The following is a 17,941-nucleotide window of genomic DNA, read 5'->3' on the forward strand; positions in this document are numbered from 1 at the left end:
GAGAGGAGGGATGGGGAAGAGGAAGGAGGGGGAAGAGGAGGGAGGAGGGAGGAGAGAGGGGGAAGAGGAGGGATGGGGAAGAGGAGAGAGGGGGAAGAGGGGAGAGCGGGAAGAGGGGAGAGGGGGAAGAGGAGGGAGTGGGAAGAGGAGAGAGGGGGAAGAGGAGGGAGGAGGGAGGAGAGAGGGGGAAGAGGAGGGAGGGGGAAGAGGAAGGAGGGGGAAGAGGAGAGAGGGGGAAGAGGAGGGATGGGGAAGAGGAAGGAGGGGGAAGAGGAGGGAGGAGGGAGGAGAGAGGGGGAAGAGGAGGGATGGGGAAGAGGAGAGAGGGGGAAGAGGGGAGAGGGGGAAGAGAAGGGAGGAGAGGGGAGAGGGGAGGGGGGAGGGGAGGGGGGAAGAGGGGAGAGGGGGAAGAGGAGGGAGTGGGAAGAGGAGAGAGGGGGAAGAGGAGAGAGGAGAGAAGAGGAGGAAGAGGAGGGAAGGGGAGAGAGGGGGAAGAGAAGGGAGGAGAGGGGAGAGGGGGAAGAGGAGAGAGGGGGAAGAGGAGGGAGGAGAGGGGGAAGAGGAGGAAGAGGAGGGAGGAGAGGGGGAAGAGGAGGGAGGAGAGGGGGAAGAGGAGGGAGGAGAGGGGAGAGGGGGAAGAGGAGGGAGGAGAGGGGGAAGAGGAGGAAGAGGAGAGAGGGGGAAGAGGAGGGAGGAGAGGGGAGAGGGGGAAGAGGAGGGAGGAGAGGGGAGAGGGGGAAGAGGAGGGAGGAGAGGGGAGAGGGGGAAGAGGAGGGAGGGGGAAGAGGAGGGAGGGAAGAGGAGGGAGGAGAGGGGAGAGGGGGAAGAGGAGGGAGGAGAGGGGAGAGGGGGAAGAGGAGGGAGGGGGAAGAGGAGGGAGGAGAGGACCGTTGCTATCTTAATGGTCCATGGCTGTACAGACTTACCATGTGGAAACTGGACAGTCACTTGAGTTGCTTGTCACCTCATCATGTTACGAAAAGTGAACTTGTGATTCTACATGGTAGAACTGTTTTAAATACTGCTGTTCATCTGAACTTTGTGGCTATGGATAAGAGTGTCACCTTAACGGTTAAAACGTCAGTATAAATCAGATAGGTGGTCTGCCCAAATTCAAAGTGCTTACTGTGCCTTTCTTCTGTCTTCTGGGTATTCATGCCCAGTTTGGCTAATGGAGGGAGTTATGTGTCCAGTCCTTCACTGATAATGATGTTATTGTCCTTTGGCCATATGTTAATGAATGTGATATGATGGTGAGAATTGGACAGAGTGGTCCGAGCTCAAACTGGGCTGGCCTCAGCTCAGCACTGCTGCAGCCAAAAGAACCACACACAGACGTACACACAGACGTGTGAATTATTCACAAAAAACATGTTCATTTTGGCACCAGATTCTGGCAAGAGAAACTTTCTCTGTTCCCTCTCTCTCACTGTCACTTTCTAATAATACTTTTAATAAATAAAACATAACTGGTTGTTGACAGACTGGAGGAACTACAATAGGTGTCAGTCTACGTTTTGCATCTCAAAATAAATAAATCGTATTTTCTACATGGTCTCCCTCCGATCGAAGAGGAGTTAACAGGGACGCAGAGGGAGAGGTGGAGGAAGGGAAAGAGAGGGAGAGATGCAGAGACAGAGACAGAGAGAGAGAGGCAGAGGCAGAGGCAGAGATATGGGATAGAGATAGGCAGAGAGAGATTGAGTGATGCATTGTGAGATAGGGAGAGAACGAGAGAGAGACATGTAGAGGGGAGAAGAGGGGGGGGGGTAGAGGAAAGTGCTGACAACGCAAGTGGTAGAGAAACAGTGTTTTAACTGATTGGTCGTTAATGGAGGAGGGGACTAGGGGGAGAGGGTGATTGGCGATTCTATATCTGACAGCAGTACTAAACAGCTTCAATGTAGCGTTATGAGCGAGACAGGGCCTTATTGAGCGGACAGAGAAAAAAAGGTTGAACACATACAGTGCCTTCAGAAAGTATTCAAACACCTTGACAACTTCCACATTTTGTTGTGTTACACCCTGAATTCAAAATATAGTTTCTCACCCATCTACACACATAATGACAAAGTGAAAACATTTTTGATTACAGCTGTGAGTCTCTCTGGGTAAGTCTCTAAGAGCTTTCCACACCTGGATTTTTCTTTTCAAAAGTCTTCAAGTTCTGTCAAATTGGTTGTTGGTCATTGCTAGACAACCAGTTTGAGGTCTGTAACTCGGCTACTCAGAAACATTCACTTCTTATTGGTAAGCAACTCCAGTGTATAATATTTGACCATATGTTTTATGTTATTGTCCTGCTGAAAGGTGAATTCATCTCTCAGTGTCTGGTGGAAAGCAGACTGAACCAGGTTTTCCTCTAGGATTTTTCCTGTGCTTGGCTCCATTCCATTTCTTTTTTTATCCTGAACCACCCGCCCCCAGTAATGTGTTGTATTGGATTTGCCCCAAATATTCAGGACAAAAAGTTAATTGTTTTGCCACAATACATTTTTGCAGTATTACTTAAGCAGCTTGTTGCAAACAGGGCGCTTGTTTTGGAAAATGTTGTTCTGTTCAGGCTACCTTCTTGTCCCTCTGTCAATTAGATAAGTATTGTGGAGTAACTACAATGTTGTTTATCCATCCTCAGTTTTCTCCTATCACAGCCCTTAAACTCTGTAACTGTTTTAAAGTCGCCATTGGCCTCATGGTGAAATCCCTGAATGGTTTCCTTCCTCTCCACCAACTGAGTTATGAAGGACGCCTGTATTTTTGTAGTGACTGGGTGTATTGATACACCATCCAAAGTGTAATTAATAACTTCACCATGATCAAAGGGATATTCAATGTCCAGAACAGACAATGGGAGGCACACAGTACTACAGTACATGGACCCATGGCTACAACTCTATTCCACATCAGGTAACTGATGCAAGCAGTAGGATTAGATTTAAAAAACAGATAAAAATACACCTTATGGAACAGCGGGGGCTGTGAAGATACACACACACAGACACATGATAACACACACTCTACACACACGTACACATGGATTTTGTATTGTAGATATGTGATAGTAGAGTAGTGGCCTGAGGGAACACACTTAATATGTTGTGAACAGTGTAATGAAATGTAATGTCATTTAAGGTCATATTTTTTATTGTATATAACTACCTTAATGTTCTGGAACCCAGGAAGAGAAGCTGCTGCTTTGGCAGCTAATGGGGAGCCTTAATAAATACAAATGTCAAATTTTTTATTTTTACCCATCTACCAATAGGTGCCCTTCTCTATGAGGCATTGGAAAGCCTCATTGGTCTTTGTGGTTGAATCTGTGTTTGAAATTCATTGGTCGAATGAAGGACCTTAAATATAATTGTATGCGTGGGGTAGAGATGAGGTAGTTATTCAAAAACCGTGTTGAAACACTATTATCCCACACAGAGTGATTCCACGCAACTTATGTGAATTGTTAAGAAAATTTTTACTCCTGAACTTATTTAGGCTTGCCATAACAAAGGGGTTGGATACTTATTGACTCTAGACATTTTAGCTTTTCATTTTTAAGTAATTAGGAATAATTTGGAAAAACATAATTCCTCTTTGACATTACGGGGTAATGTGTAGGCCAGTGACAAAACAATCTCTATTTAATTCATTTTAGAATAAGGCTGTAATGTAACAAAATGTGGAAAAAGTCAAGGAACGTGAATACTTTCTGAATGCACTGTACATACAGATGTGCTCTTAAATGTGAACATGCACACACACAGGAGCACTATTAACACAGTGTCAGGATGTGACTGCAGCAAGTCCTCTGTCCTGTTACAGTTCACACATTTGCACAGGGATGCATCCACACACACACCTTCGTGCAATGCTGACAGATTTTGTGTCTGCTCAGTTGGAAAATGAGAAAAGAGGGAAAAGAATGAATGAAGATAAATAATTATGATTTATAGTCACATTGAAAATATACTGCTCAAAAAAATAAAGGGAACACTTAAACAACACATCCTAGATCTGAATGAAAGAAATAATCTTATTAAAAACTTTTTCCTTTACATAGTTGAATGTGCTGACAACAAAATCACACAAAAATAAACAATGGAAATCCAATTTATCAACCCATGGAGGTCTGGATTTGGAGTCACTCAAAATTAAAGTGGAAAACCACACTACAGGCTGATCCAACTTTGATGTAATGTCCTTAAAACAAGTCAAAATGAGGCTCAGTAGTGTGTGTGGCCTCCACATGCCTGTATGACCTCCCTACAATGCCTGGGCATGCTCCTGATGAGGTGGCAGATGGTGTCCTGAGGGATCTCCTCCCAGACCTGGACTAAAGCATCCGCCAACTCCTGGACAGTCTGTGGTGCAACGTGGCATTGGTGGATGGAGCGAGACATGATGTCCCAGATGTGCTCAATTGGATTCAGGTCTGGGGAACGGGCGGGCCAGTCCATAGCATCAATGCCTTCCTCTTGCAGGAACTGCTGACACACTCCAGCCACATGAGGTCTAGCATTGTCTTGCATTAGGAGGAACCCAGGGCCAACCGCACCAGCATATGGTCTCACAAGGGGTCTGAGGATCTCATCTCGGTACCCAATGGCAGTCAGGCTACCTCTGGCGAGCACATGGAGGGCTGTGCTGCCCCACAAAGAAATGCCACCCCACACCATGACTGACCCACCGCCAAACCGGTCATGCTGGAGGATGTTTCGCGGCAGTATAACGTTCTCCACGGCGTACCCAGACTCTGTCACGTCTGTCACGTGCTCAGTGTGAACCTGATTTCATCTGTGAAGAGCACAGGGCGCCAGTGGCGAATTTGCCAATCTTGGTGTTCTCTGGCAAATGCCAAACGTCCTGTACGGTGTTGGGCTGTAAGCACAACCCCCACCTGTGGACGTCGGACCCTCATGGAGTCTGTTTCTGACCGTTTGAGCAGACACATGCACATTTGTGGCCTGCTGGAGGTCATTTTGCAGGGCTCTGGCAGTGCTCCTCCTTGCACAAAGGCGGAGGTAGAGGTCCTACTGCTGGGTTGTTGCCCTCCTACGGCCTCCTCCACGTCTCCTGATGTACTGGCCTGTCTCCTGGTAGCGCCTCCATGCTCTGGACACTACGCTGACAGACACAGCAAACCTTCTTGCCACAGCTCGCATTGATGTGCCATCCTGGATGAGCTGCACTACCTGAGCCACTTGTGTGGGTTGTAGACTCCGTCTCATGCTACCAATAGAGTGAATGCACCGCCAGCATTCAAAAGTGACCAAAACATCAGCCAGGAAGCATAGGAACTGAGAAGTGGTCTGTGGTCTCCACCTGCAGAACCACTCCTTTATTGGGGGTGTCTTGCTTATTGCCTATAATTTCCACCTGTTGTCTATTCCATTTGCACAACAGCATGTGAAATTTGTCAATCAGTGTTGCTTCCTAAGTGGACAGTTTGATTTCACAGAAGTGTGATTGACTTGGAGTTACATTGTGTTGTTTAAGTGTTCCCTTTATTTTTTTGAGCACTGTATGTTTTTTGTTGAGAGCCAACTTTTCAAGTCTCTGTTTCAAAACAGAGTATATTTAGTGTCTCTCTGTACCAGTCAGATAGTGGTATGTGATATCAACACACCCTCTAATCAATACTGCTTGATTAGTGGTTGTAGATGGCTTTCTGTGGGTCGATAAGGAGACACTTTCTGTCTGACTTTCTGTCCAGCGGATAATTGTCTTACCACTCTCATTAGAGGAAAAGAGAAAGAGGGGGAGCAAAGGCAGAGAGAGAGAGAGGAAGAGAGAGAGAGGGGAAGAGAGAGAGAAAGAGTGAGAGAGAGAAAGAGAGAGAGAGGAAGAGAGAGAGAGGGAGAGAGAGAGAGGGGAAGAGGGAGAGAGAGAGAGGGGAAGAGGGAGAGAGAGCGAGAGGAAGAGGAAGAGAGAGAGGAAGAGAGAGGAAGAGAGAGCGAGAGGGGAAGAGAGAGCGAGAGGGGAAGAGAGAGCAAGGAAGAGAGAGAGGAAGAGAGCGAGAGAGCGAGAGAGCGCGCGAGAGAGCGAGAGAGGAAGAGAGAGGAAGAGAGAGCGAGAGAGAGGAAGAGAGAGCGAGAGAGAGGAAGAGAGCGAGAGACAGGGGAAGAGAGAGAGAGAGGGGGAAGAGAGAGCAAGGAAGAGAGAGGAAGAAAGAGAGAGGGAGAGAGAGGAAGAGAGAGCGAGAGAGAGGGAAGAGGGGAAAAGAGAGAGAGGAAGAGAGAGCAGCTGGGGGTGGTAATATGTCCATTCTGATTTAAGATGTGTAGAAAACGGTGTAATACTGTAAATGGTCCATTCTGTGTGCAGCAGAAAACATACTTCTCTTAGATAGCATTTGGCTTCAGTGGAACAATACATTATTATCTCTCCATCACCCGATATCTACCAGGGTGTTTATCAATGAAATAATCGATGGACAAACACAAATCACAGACTGGTGTCAAGTGCCTCCCCCCCACACACACTTTTCATTCTTGTGCACTAGAAACTAGGTAATTGAGATTAGAGTTGGAGACACCAAAGGAGAGAAGACAATGTTTTGCATTAATAAATCATTTCATTTAAAATAATGTTACATTTCATTACAATAAGTCAATAAGTTAAATTTCTAAATGACTTCAGCTTTCATCAATTCAACCCTGTGTGGTTCTCTTCAGATTGTTTTATTTTCTCATCTGCTTGATTTGTCAGACAGGTGAAGATACTGTAGGATAAGAGAAGTAGAGCTTGCTTAATATCTTACTGAAAGAAAGAGTTGACGACGAGAGACAGAGTGTTTGAGAGAGAGATATCGCAGATTAGAGGGCGAGATAGCAGAGACATGATTGACAAGTGAAGCAGCCTATGGGAGTGATGCATGATGATCCATCGAGTAAACAGACCAAGCCTGTCAGAAGTAAGCCTGTTGGAGATTCAGGTCCCAAATGAAATCACTCACAGATACAGGAAAACCCATTGGTGTAGTGGTGCCTGGAGAAGTGAGTATACCATCATTTTGACAGAAAATCTTTCATAGAAAAACAACAAATGCATGTTAAGCCCACATCAATGCTTATACCACATAAGGAGACCATTTCTGAGGTCTGGGAAAAATCTAAAAGAATATTTTTGGGAGGGTCTAGTTGCCCTTTAAAATAATTAAGCACCTAGCAAAATAGCATGTGGCTGGCAGTGTCTGTACTCTACAATGTAGACCTACAGTAGAGTACATGTGATGGAAGAGTTTTCAAAAGAAATGCCCTCCAGATTGATACAAATCATAATTATATCACGTAGGCCTAACTTGCGGTCAACATTTAAAGATGCACTATACAGAAATATCTCCGACATTTCCTGGTTGCTAAAATTCTAAGTTCGCCTAATTTCTGTTAATTTCAGTTTATGTGACTAAGTAATTGTATAGAGTCTCTTTGTACCATCTAAACCTCTGCAATATATTTTCCATAACCAAAAATATTGTATTTTCAGCCATCTGAAACTGGTGTACAAAACAAAATAAAAACTAAACTTAAGAATGGGAAGCATAGAAATAGTGCACATAGAACATATCTACCACTTATTAGACTTGCTTTCAATGAGAAAGAAATGTGAGTTAAAGATATGTCAATGTGAACTTGTTGGGTCGCCCAAAGTTACATATTGCAGCTTTAATTAGGACGTTTTCCTTGGGAAAGCATTTGGAAATGTTCATTCAAAACAGCACATGATGACTGAATTGAACACTGCAAAGATTCAACCAAGACTTTGGACCAAACGGTTTCAATACCTGGTTTGCTTACCCATTGTCATTTGATTTGATTCATTTAACCTTTATTTAACTAGGCAAGTCCTACCTACCAGCTGTGAGCTGCTCCATGGGACAACCAGCTCTTACTGCCATGAAATTCTGCTGAAATTTGGCTGTGTGCAGCAAACGTGTGAATATATTTTACGTGCTTTGCGATTGTGTAGGCTACTTTCTCTATTGTACCACATAATTAAACCTCTGTGGGGTTCAGGACGTATACCTCCGTGTAGCTCCTACTACACCACTGTTTAAACCTCTGTGGGGTTCAGGACGTATACCTCCGTGTAGCTCCTACTACACCACTGTTTAAACCTCTGTGGGGTTCAGGACGTATACCTCCGTGTAGCTCCTACTACACCACTGTTTAAACCTCTGTGGGGCGCAGGACGTATACCTCCGTGTAGCTCCTACTACACCACTGTTTAAACCTCTGTGGGGTTCAGGACGTATACCTCCTACTACACCACTGTTTAAACCTCTGTGGGGTTCAGGACGTATACCTCCGTGTAGCTCCTACTACACCACTGTTTAAACCTCTGTGGGGTTCAGGACGTATACCTCCGTGTAGCTCCTACTACACCACTGTTTAAACCTCTGTGGGGTTCAGGACGTATACCTCCGTGTAGCTCCTACTACACCACTGTTTAAACCTCTGTGGGGCGCAGGACGTATACCTCCGTGTAGCTCCTACTACACCACTGTTTAAACCTCTGTGGGGTTCAGGACGTATACCTCCGTGTTGCTCCCACTACACCACTGTTTAAACCTCTGTGGGGTTCAGGACGTATACCTCCTACTACACCACTGTTTAAACCTCTGTGGGGTTCAGGGCGTATACCTCCGTGTAGCTCCTACTACACCACTGTTTAAACCTCTGTGGGGCGCAGGGCGTATACCTCCGTGTAGCTCCTACTACACCACTGTTTAAACCTCTGTGGGGTTCAGGACGTATACCTCCGTGTAGCTCCTACTACACCCCTGTTTAAACCTCTGTGGGGTTCAGGACGTATACCTCCGTGTTGCTCCTACTACACTACTGTTTAAACCTCTGTGGGGTTCAGGACGTATACCTCCGTGTAGCTCCTACTACACCACTGTTTAAACCTCTGTGGGGCGCAGGGCGTATACCTCCTACTACACCACTGTTTAAACCTCTGTGGGGTTCAGGGCGTATACCTCCGTGTAGCTCCTACTACACCACTGTTTAAACCTCTTTGGGGTTCAGGACGTATACCTCCGTGTAGCTCCTACTACACCACTGTTTAAACCTCTGTGGGGTTCAGGACGTATACCTCCTACTACACCACTGTTTAAACCTCTGTGGGGTTCAGGACGTATACCTCCGTGTAGCTCCTACTACACCACTGTTTAAACCTCTGTGGGGCGCAGGGCGTATACCTCCGTGTAGCTCCTACTACACCCCTGTTTAAACCTCTGTGGGGTTCAGGACGTATACCTCCGTGTTGCTCCTACTACACTACTGTTTAAACCTCTGTGGGGTTCAGGACGTATACCTACGTGTAGCTCCTACTACACCACTGTTTAAACCTCTGTGGGGCTCAGGGCGTATACCTCCTACTACACCACTGTTTAAACCTCTGTGGGGTTCAGGGCGTATACCTCCGTGTGCTCCTACTACACCACTGTTTAAACCTCTGTGGGGTTCAGGGCGTATACCTCCGTGTAGCTCCTACTACACCACTGTTTAAACCTCTTTGGGGTTCAGGATGTATACCTCCGTGTAGCTCCTACTACACCACTGTTTAAACCTCTGTGGGGTTCAGGACGTATACCTCCGTGTAGCTCCTACTACACTACTGTTTAAACCTCTGTGGGGTTCAGGGCGTATACCTCCGTGTTGCTCCTACTACACCACTGTTTAAACCTCTGTGGGGTTCAGGACGTATACCTCCGTGTAGCTCCTACTACACCACTGTTTAAACCTCTGTGGGGTTCAGGACGTATACCTCCGTGTAGCTCCTACTACACCACTGTTTAAACCTCTGTGGGGTTCAGGACGTATACCTCCGTGTAGCTCCTACTACACCACTGTTTAAACCTCTGTGGGGTTCAGGACGTATACCTCCGTGTAGCTCCTACTACACCACTGTTTAAACCTCTGTGGGGTTCAGGACGTATACCTCCGTGTAGCTCCTACTACACCACTGTTTAAACCTCTGTGGGGTTCAGGGCGTATACCTTCGTGTAGCTCCTACTACACCACAGGGAAACCCTGCTGTAGGTTAACACTGCATTTAAAGATGTGTGTGGTGTTGCATCAACATCCAATGATAACATCCACCAGAGGATATTGAATCAGGTGTGTTTCTGCTTGGCTGGAGCAAAAGCCTACACCATACCGACCCTCTGTTAGAATACTGGCCAGCCCTGTTCTATAGGAACTGATCTAGTGTTTCTCAGTGGGAGGGAGACCCCTGCAGGTCGTTCTGAGCACTGCAGCTTCTTCAGATACACAAGGACCAATATATCAATTGAACCAAAGATGCAGCTAAACCAACACCATAGACATATCCTACAGACTGACAATCACGGTGTGTTTTCCAAAGCATCACACTTTTTCTCAAGAACAGAAAGACACAAAACATGTAAAACGAGATGCACTTCTGAGTTCAGTGTTATTTACAACCCAGTATAAATACAGTCTTCATGAGACCCCACGGTCAGGCATCAGCAGAACAGAAAGCTTAGGCTAGCATAGAATGAATACATATTGAGCTTAACGTGGTCAACATCTTACAGGGTTCTTTTTGTGCTATTCTGTCCAATGTCTGAAATATCCACATTACAAATTATATATCTATCTTTGGGAGATACACAAAACACACAGGTGAAGTAAACATGTTCATTGTTCAGGTATCTGTCAAAATGGCAGAATACTTCCTGGGATCCAATTCATACATGAGCATTCTGTGTGTTTTTTTTATGAGAAGGTTTTTGTATTCAAAAATGGCTTCAGGGCAATTTCAGCATCTGTAAACCAAAACAGAACCAGCAGCTGAAACACACATACTATCCTTGGTTCTGCTCGGCCCAATACTCACACAAATAAAGGAAATGTATGGTCTCTCTCTCTAATAGTCTCTTCAGTAGATCTCTTTGAAATGGAGATAGTGGCTACAAACAGGAGATAATATCTATGTCAATATGTCTGTGTGGTTCATATGAGTCCAGTCTCTTATATCATGGGGCCGTTTCCCTCCGTCTGTCTAGACTCATTCTGGGAGTTCAGTTCAGAGTTGGGTTGTGTTTCTACCTCCAGGGTTCCAACCTAGACTCTCACAGCTCAGTCCATAATCAGTCCACACACACACACACACACACACACACACACTCGTTTTTACACTTCAGATACACACACACCATCACCACACAGCCGTTTCCACTCACACACACATTTCACACACCACACACCGTTTCCACTTTCACAACATTGTCCATCACCACCAGCCGTTTCAACTCTTTCAGATCAGGTGTCCATCACCACCAGCCGTTTCCTCTTTCAGAACAGGTTGTTCCATCACCACCAGCCGTTTCCTCTTTCAGAACAGGTTGTTCCATCACCACCAGCCGTTTCCTCTTTTAGAACAGGTTGTTCCATCACCACCAGCCGTTTCCTCTTTTATAACAGGTTGTTCCATCACCACCAGCTGTTTCCTCTTTCAGAACAGGTTGTTTCATCACCACCAGCCGTTTCCTCTTTTAGAACAGGTTCTGTTCCAGCATCTGTATCCCTCTTTTGTTCTCTTCTTCCACTGCACTCTGTTCCAGTCCAGAGCATTCCAAAGTGGCCACAAAACACCCAATGGCCTTGCACGTGTCAAATCCCTTGTCCAATATCGTCCCAGAGAACCATCTCCTTCATCCAATCCCACCACAAGACTTCAGCCTCCTTAGCCTCCTTAACTATTGTCACAGGTCTCCATGGAGTTTTGACCAAAGAGGTGATGTGATGTATGAAGGCATGTATCTAAGTCTTTAGAGTTATTTATTCACCTGTACAAAACTGCTATATGTTTCCACTGTAGCTTCCTGTTGTCTTGTCTAGTGGGTTTATATCGTGTGGTTGGGTTGTATTCAAGGGTTCATGGTGAATAACAGCTTAAGTTGTAGTGTGCATCGTTCTTTCTCCTTCAGTCAGTCCAGAAGTTGTTCATTTGTAGTTTGATGGTGTTTAGTGGTTGTTGATCTGTAGTTGCTGTTATTGGTATGTAGAAGTTGTAGTTTGTTGGTTTGTAGTTGGTGTAGTAGTAGTTGTGAGGACAGGTAGTGGTGGTAGTTCAGGCCGAGCCAGACCAGAGCGATGGATGGAGGAGAGCATGTTTAGGAGGTGATGATCTCTCCTCCTAGGTGCCTCCATCCCTTCTGTGTCTCAACAGCTGGAAGATATTCTGAAACAGACACAGGGCTAGGAAATGACAACATGCGCAGGCTGGCAGAAATGCACACGCACAATCGCATACACACACACTCTAACAACACACACACTCACACAGGCCCAGGCTGCTGCTGTACCAGTGACAGGCAACGCCTTACCTTGCTACACATACCATCTTTACTGCAGTTCTTATTGTCTTTATCCACATCCTCCTCTTCCACCTGGAGACACACAATATTCCACAACATGTTCATCAAACAACATCATTGGACAACATTCCCAGAATATTAGCCAGTGAAATGTGCACCATAAGACTGCTGGTTAGCCAGTAGACAGTACATGGCAGCATAAGACTGCTGGTTAGCCAGTAGACAGTACATGGCAGCATAAGACTGCTGGTTAGCCAGTAGACACTACATGGCAGCATAAGACTGCTGGTTAGCCAGTAGACACTACATGGCAGCATAAGACTGCTGGTTAGCCAGTAGACACTACATGGCACAATAAGACTGCTGGTTAGCCAGTAGACACTACATGGCAGTATAAGACTGCTGGTTAGCCAGTAGACAGTACATGGCAGTATAATACTGCTGGTTAGCCAGTAGACAGTACATGGCACCATAAGACTGCTGGTTAGCCAGTAGACACTACATGGCAGTATAAGACTGCTGGTTAGCCAGTAGACACTACATGGAAGTATAAGACTGCTGGTTAGCCAGTAGACACTACATGGAAGTATAAGACTGCTGGTTAGCCAGTAGACAGTACATGGCAGCATAAGACTGCTGGTTAGTCAGTAGACACTACATGGCAGCATAAGACTGCTGGTTAGTCAGTAGACACTACATGGCAGCATAAGACTTCTGGTTAGCAAGTAGACAGTACATGGCAGTATAAGACTGCTGGTTAGCCAGTACATGGCACCATAAGACTGCCAGTTAGCCAGTAGACAGCACATGGCAATATAAGACTGCCGGTTAGCCAGTAGACACTACATGGCAGCATAAGACTGCTGGTTAGCCAGTAGACACTACATGGCAGCATAAGACTGCCGGTTAGCCAGTAGACACTACATGGCAGCAGAAGACTGCCGGTTAGCCAGTAGACACTACATGGCAGCAGAAGACTGCCGGTTAGCCAGTAGACACTACATGGCAGCAGAAGACTGCCGGTTGGCCAGTAGACTCTACATGGCAGCACAAGACTGCCGGTTAGCCAGTAGACACTACATGGCACCACAAGACTGCTGGTTAGCCAGTAGACACTACATGGCACCACAAGACTGCTGGTTAGCCAGTAGACACTACATGGTACTATAAGACTGCTGGTTAGCCAGTACATGGCACTATAAGCCTGCCGGTTAGCAAGTAGACGCTACATGGAAGCAGAAGACTGCCGGTTAGCCAGTAGACACTACATGGCACCACAAGACTGCTGGTTAGCCAGTAGACAGTACACGGCACCATAAGACTGCTGGTTAGCCAGTAGACACTACATGGCACCATAAGCCTGCTGGTTAGCCAGTAGACACTACATGGCAGCAAAAGACTGCCGGTTAGCAAGTAGACGCTACATGGAAGTAGAAGACTGCCGGTTAGCCAGTAGACACTACATGGCAGCATAAGACTGCTGGTTAACCAGTAGACACTACATGGCAGCATAAGACTGCTGGTTAGCAAGTAGACAGTACATGGCAGTATAAGACTGCTGGTTAGCCAGTACATGGCACCATAAGCCTGCCGGTTAGCAAGTAGACGCTACATGGAAGCAGAAGACTGCCGGTTAGCCAGTAGACACTACATGGCAGCATAAGACTGCTGGTTAGCAAGTAGACACTACATGGCAGTATAAGACTGCTGGTTAGCCAGTACCTACATGGCACCATAAGCCTGCTGGTTAGCCAGTAGACACTACATGGCACCATAAGACTGCCAGTTAGCCAGTAGACAGTACATGGCAGCATAAGACTGCTGGTTAGCCAGTAGACACTACATGGCAGCATAAGACTGCTGGTTAGCCAGTAGACACTACAACGCACCACAAGACTGCTGGTTAGCCAGTAGACAGTAAATGCACCACAAGACTGCTGGTTAGCCAGTAGACACTACATGGCAGAATAAGACTGCTGGTTAGCCAGTAGACACTACATGGCACCATAAGCCTGCCGGTTAGCCAGTAGACACTACATGGCACCATAAGCCTGCCGGTTAGACAGTAGACACTACATGGCACCATAAGACTGCCGGTTAGCCAGTAGACACTACATGGCAGTATAAGACTGCTGGTTAGCCATTAGACAGTACATGGCAGCATAAGACTGCTGGTTAGCCAGTCGACACTACATGGCACCATAAGCCTGCTGGTTATCCAGAAGACACTACATGGCACCATAAGCCTGCTGGTTAGCCAGTAGACACTACATGGCAGTATAAGACTGCTGGTTAGCCAGTAGACACTACAACGCACCACAAGACTGCTGGTTAGCCAGTAGACAGTACATGGCACCATAAGACTGCTGGTTAGCCAATAGACACTACATGGCAGTATAAGACTGCTGGTTAGCCAGTAGACAGTATATGCACCACAAGACTGCTGGTTAGCCAGTAGACACTACATGGAAGTATAAGACTGCTGGTTAGCCAGTAGACACTACATGGCACCATAAGACTGCTGGTTAGCCAGTAGACACTACATGGCAGCAAAAGACTGCCGGTTAGCAAGTAGACACTACATGGAAGTAGAAGACTGCCGGTTAGCCAGTAGACACTACATGGCAGCATAAGACTGCTGGTTAGCCAGTAGACAGTACATGGCAGCATAAGACTGCTGGTTAGCCAGTAGACAGTACATGGCAGTATAAGACTGCTGGTTAGCCAGTAGACAGTACATGGCAGTATAAGACTGCTGGTTAGCCAGTACATGGCACCATAAGACTGCCAGTTAGCCAGTAGACAGCACATGGCAATATAAGACTGCTGGTTAGCCAGTAGACACTACATGGCAGCATAAGACTGCTGGTTAGCCAGTAGACACTACATGGCAGCAGAAGACTGCCGGTTAGCCAGTAGACACTACATGGCAGCAGAAGACTGCCGGTTAGCCAGTAGACACTACATGGCAGCAGAAGACTGCCGGTTAGCCAGTAGACACTACATGGCAGCAGAAGACTGCCGGTTGGCAAGTAGACTCTACATGGAAGCAGAAGACTGCCGGTTAGCCAGTAGACACTACATGGCAGCATAAGACTGCTGGTTAACCAGTAGACACTACATGGCAGCATAAGACTGCTGGTTAGCAAGTAGACAGTACATGGCAGTATAAGACTGCTGGTTAGCCAGTACATGGCACCATAAGCCTGCCGGTTAGCAAGTAGACGCTACATGGAAGCAGAAGACTGCCGGTTAGCCAGTAGACACTACATGGCAGCATAAGACTGCTGGTTAACCAGTAGACACTACATGGCAGCATAAGACTGCTGGTTAGCAAGTAGACAGTACATGGCAGTATAAGACTGCTGGTTAGCCAGTACATGGCACCATAAGCCTGCTGGTTAGCCAGTAGACAGTACATGCACCATAAGACTGCCAGATAGCCAGTAGACAGTATATGGCAGCATAAGACTGCTGGTTAGCCAGTAGACACTACATGGCAGTATAAGACTGCTGGTTAGCCAGTAGACACTACAACGCACCACAAGACTGCTGGTTAGCCAGTAGACAGTACATGGCACCATAAGACTGCTGGTTAGCCAGTAGACACTACATGGCAGTATAAGACTGCTGGTTAGCCAGTAGACAGTATATGCACCACAAGACTGCTGGTTAGCCAGTAGACACTACATGGAAGTATAAGACTGCTGGTTAGCCAGTAGACACTACATGGCAGCATAAGCCTGCCGGTTATCCAGTAGACACTACATGGCAGCATAAGCCTGCCGGTTAGCCAGTAGACACTACATGGCAGCATAAGACTGCCGGTTAGCCAGTAGACACTACATGGAAGTATAAGACTGCTGGTTAGCCAGTAGACAGTACATGGCAGCATAAGACTGCTGGTTAGCCAGTAGACACTACATGGCACCACAAGACTGCTGGTTAGCCAGTAGACAGTACACGGCACCATAAGACTGCTGGTTAGCCAGTAGACACTACATGGCAGCATAAGCCTGCTGGTTAGCCAGTAGACACTACATGGCAGCAAAAGACTTCCGGTTAGCAAGTAGACACTGGAAGTAGAAGACTGCCGGTTAGCCAGTAGACACTACATGGCAGCATAAGACTGCTGGTTAGCCAGTAGACACTACATGGCAGCATAAGACTGCTGGTTAGCCAGTAGACAGTACATGGCACCATAAGACTGCTGGTTAGCCAGTAGACACTACATGGAAGTATAAGACTGCTGGTTAGCCAGTAGACACTACATGGCAGCATAAGCCTGCCGGTTATCCAGTAGACACTACATGGCAGCATAAGCCTGCCGGTTAGCCAGTAGACACTACATGGCAGCATAAGACTGCCGGTTAGCCAGTAGACACTACATGGAAGTATAAGACTGCTGGTTAGCCAGTAGACAGTACATGGCAGCATAAGACTGCTGGTTAGCCAGTAGACACTACATGGCACCACAAGACTGCTGGTTAGCCAGTAGACAGTACACGGCACCATAAGACTGCTGGTTATCCAGTAGACACTACATGGCACCATAAGCCTGCTGGTTAGCCAGTAGACACTACATGGCAGCAAAAGACTGCCGGTTAGCAAGTAGACGCTACATGGAAGTAGAAGACTGCCGGTTAGCCAGTAGACACTACATGGCAGCATAAGACTGCTGGTTAACCAGTAGACACTACATGGCAGCATAAGACTGCTGGTTAGCAAGTAGACAGTACATGGCAGTATAAGACTGCTGGTTAGCCAGTACATGGCACCATAAGCCTGCCGGTTAGCAAGTAGACGCTACATGGAAGCAGAAGACTGCTGGTTAACCAGTAGACACTACATGGCAGCATAAGACTGCTGGTTAGCAAGTAGACAGTACATGGCAGTATAAGACTGCTGGTTAGCCAGTACATGGCACCATAAGCCTGCTGGTTAGCCAGTAGACAGTACATGCACCATAAGACTGCCAGATAGCCAGTAGACAGTATATGGCAGCATAAGACTGCTGGTTAGCCAGTAGACACTACATGGCAGTATAAGACTGCTGGTTAGCCAGTAGACAGTACAACGCACCACAAGACTGCTGGTTAGCCAGTAGACAGTAAATGCACCACAAGACTGCTGGTTAGCCAGTAGACACTACATGGCAGAATAAGACTGCTGGTTAGCCAGTAGACACTACATGGCACCATAAGCCTGCCGGTTATCCAGTAGACACTACATGGCACCATAAGCCTGCCGGTTAGACAGTAGACACTACATGGCAGCATAAGACTGCCGGTTAGCCAGTAGACACTACATGGAAGTATAAGACTGCTGGTTAGCCATTAGACAGTACATGGCAGCATAAGACTGCTGGTTAGCCAGTCGACACTACATGGCACCATAAGCCTGCTGGTTATCCAGAAGACACTACATGGCACCATAAGCCTGCTGGTTAGCCAGTAGACACTACATGGCAGTATAAGACTGCTGGTTAGCCAGTAGACACTACAACGCACCACAAGACTGCTGGTTAGCCAGTAGACAGTACATGGCACCATAAGACTGCTGGTTAGCCAGTAGACACTACATGGCAGTATAAGACTG

The 17,941-nt window shown here is 46.7% G+C and overlaps 1 protein-coding gene and 1 long non-coding RNA gene across 5 annotated transcripts in view; both read right to left on the minus strand.

The window, feature by feature from the left end:
* Positions 1 to 6,201: 6,201 nt before the first annotated feature.
* On the minus strand, positions 6,202 to 11,144 carry LOC123743172 (uncharacterized). 2 transcript variants are annotated; one of them, XR_006769980.1, is made up of 3 exons: positions 9,940 to 11,144; positions 8,473 to 9,090; positions 6,202 to 8,250 (listed from the first exon to the last, which is right to left on the minus strand). It is a non-coding gene; the product is annotated as an uncharacterized lncRNA (long non-coding RNA). The 2 variants fall into 2 exon arrangements; XR_006769981.1 differs by lacking the exon at positions 9,940 to 11,144 and adding an exon at positions 9,882 to 9,915.
* Positions 11,145 to 11,396: 252 nt separating this feature from the next.
* LOC106606013 (sorting nexin-27) overlaps positions 11,397 to 17,941 on the minus strand; it is a 101,952-nt gene continuing 95,407 nt past the window's right edge. Inside the window, exons 12-13 of one of the 3 annotated variants that reach the window (XM_045718907.1) lie at positions 12,367 to 12,415; positions 11,397 to 12,207 (exon numbers count right to left, since the gene is read on the minus strand). In XM_045718907.1, coding sequence (XP_045574863.1) covers positions 12,140 to 12,207; positions 12,367 to 12,415 — 117 coding nt within the window. In that variant the 3' untranslated portion in view covers positions 11,397 to 12,139. Of the gene's footprint in view, positions 12,208 to 12,352; positions 12,416 to 17,941 lie in introns of all 3 variants that reach the window. The other 2 variants (XM_045718908.1, XM_045718909.1) reach the window with 2 other exon arrangements.

The sequence above is a fragment of the Salmo salar genome, chromosome ssa05 (assembly GCF_905237065.1).
Source record: "Salmo salar chromosome ssa05, Ssal_v3.1, whole genome shotgun sequence".
NCBI lineage: Eukaryota > Metazoa > Chordata > Actinopteri > Salmoniformes > Salmonidae > Salmo > Salmo salar.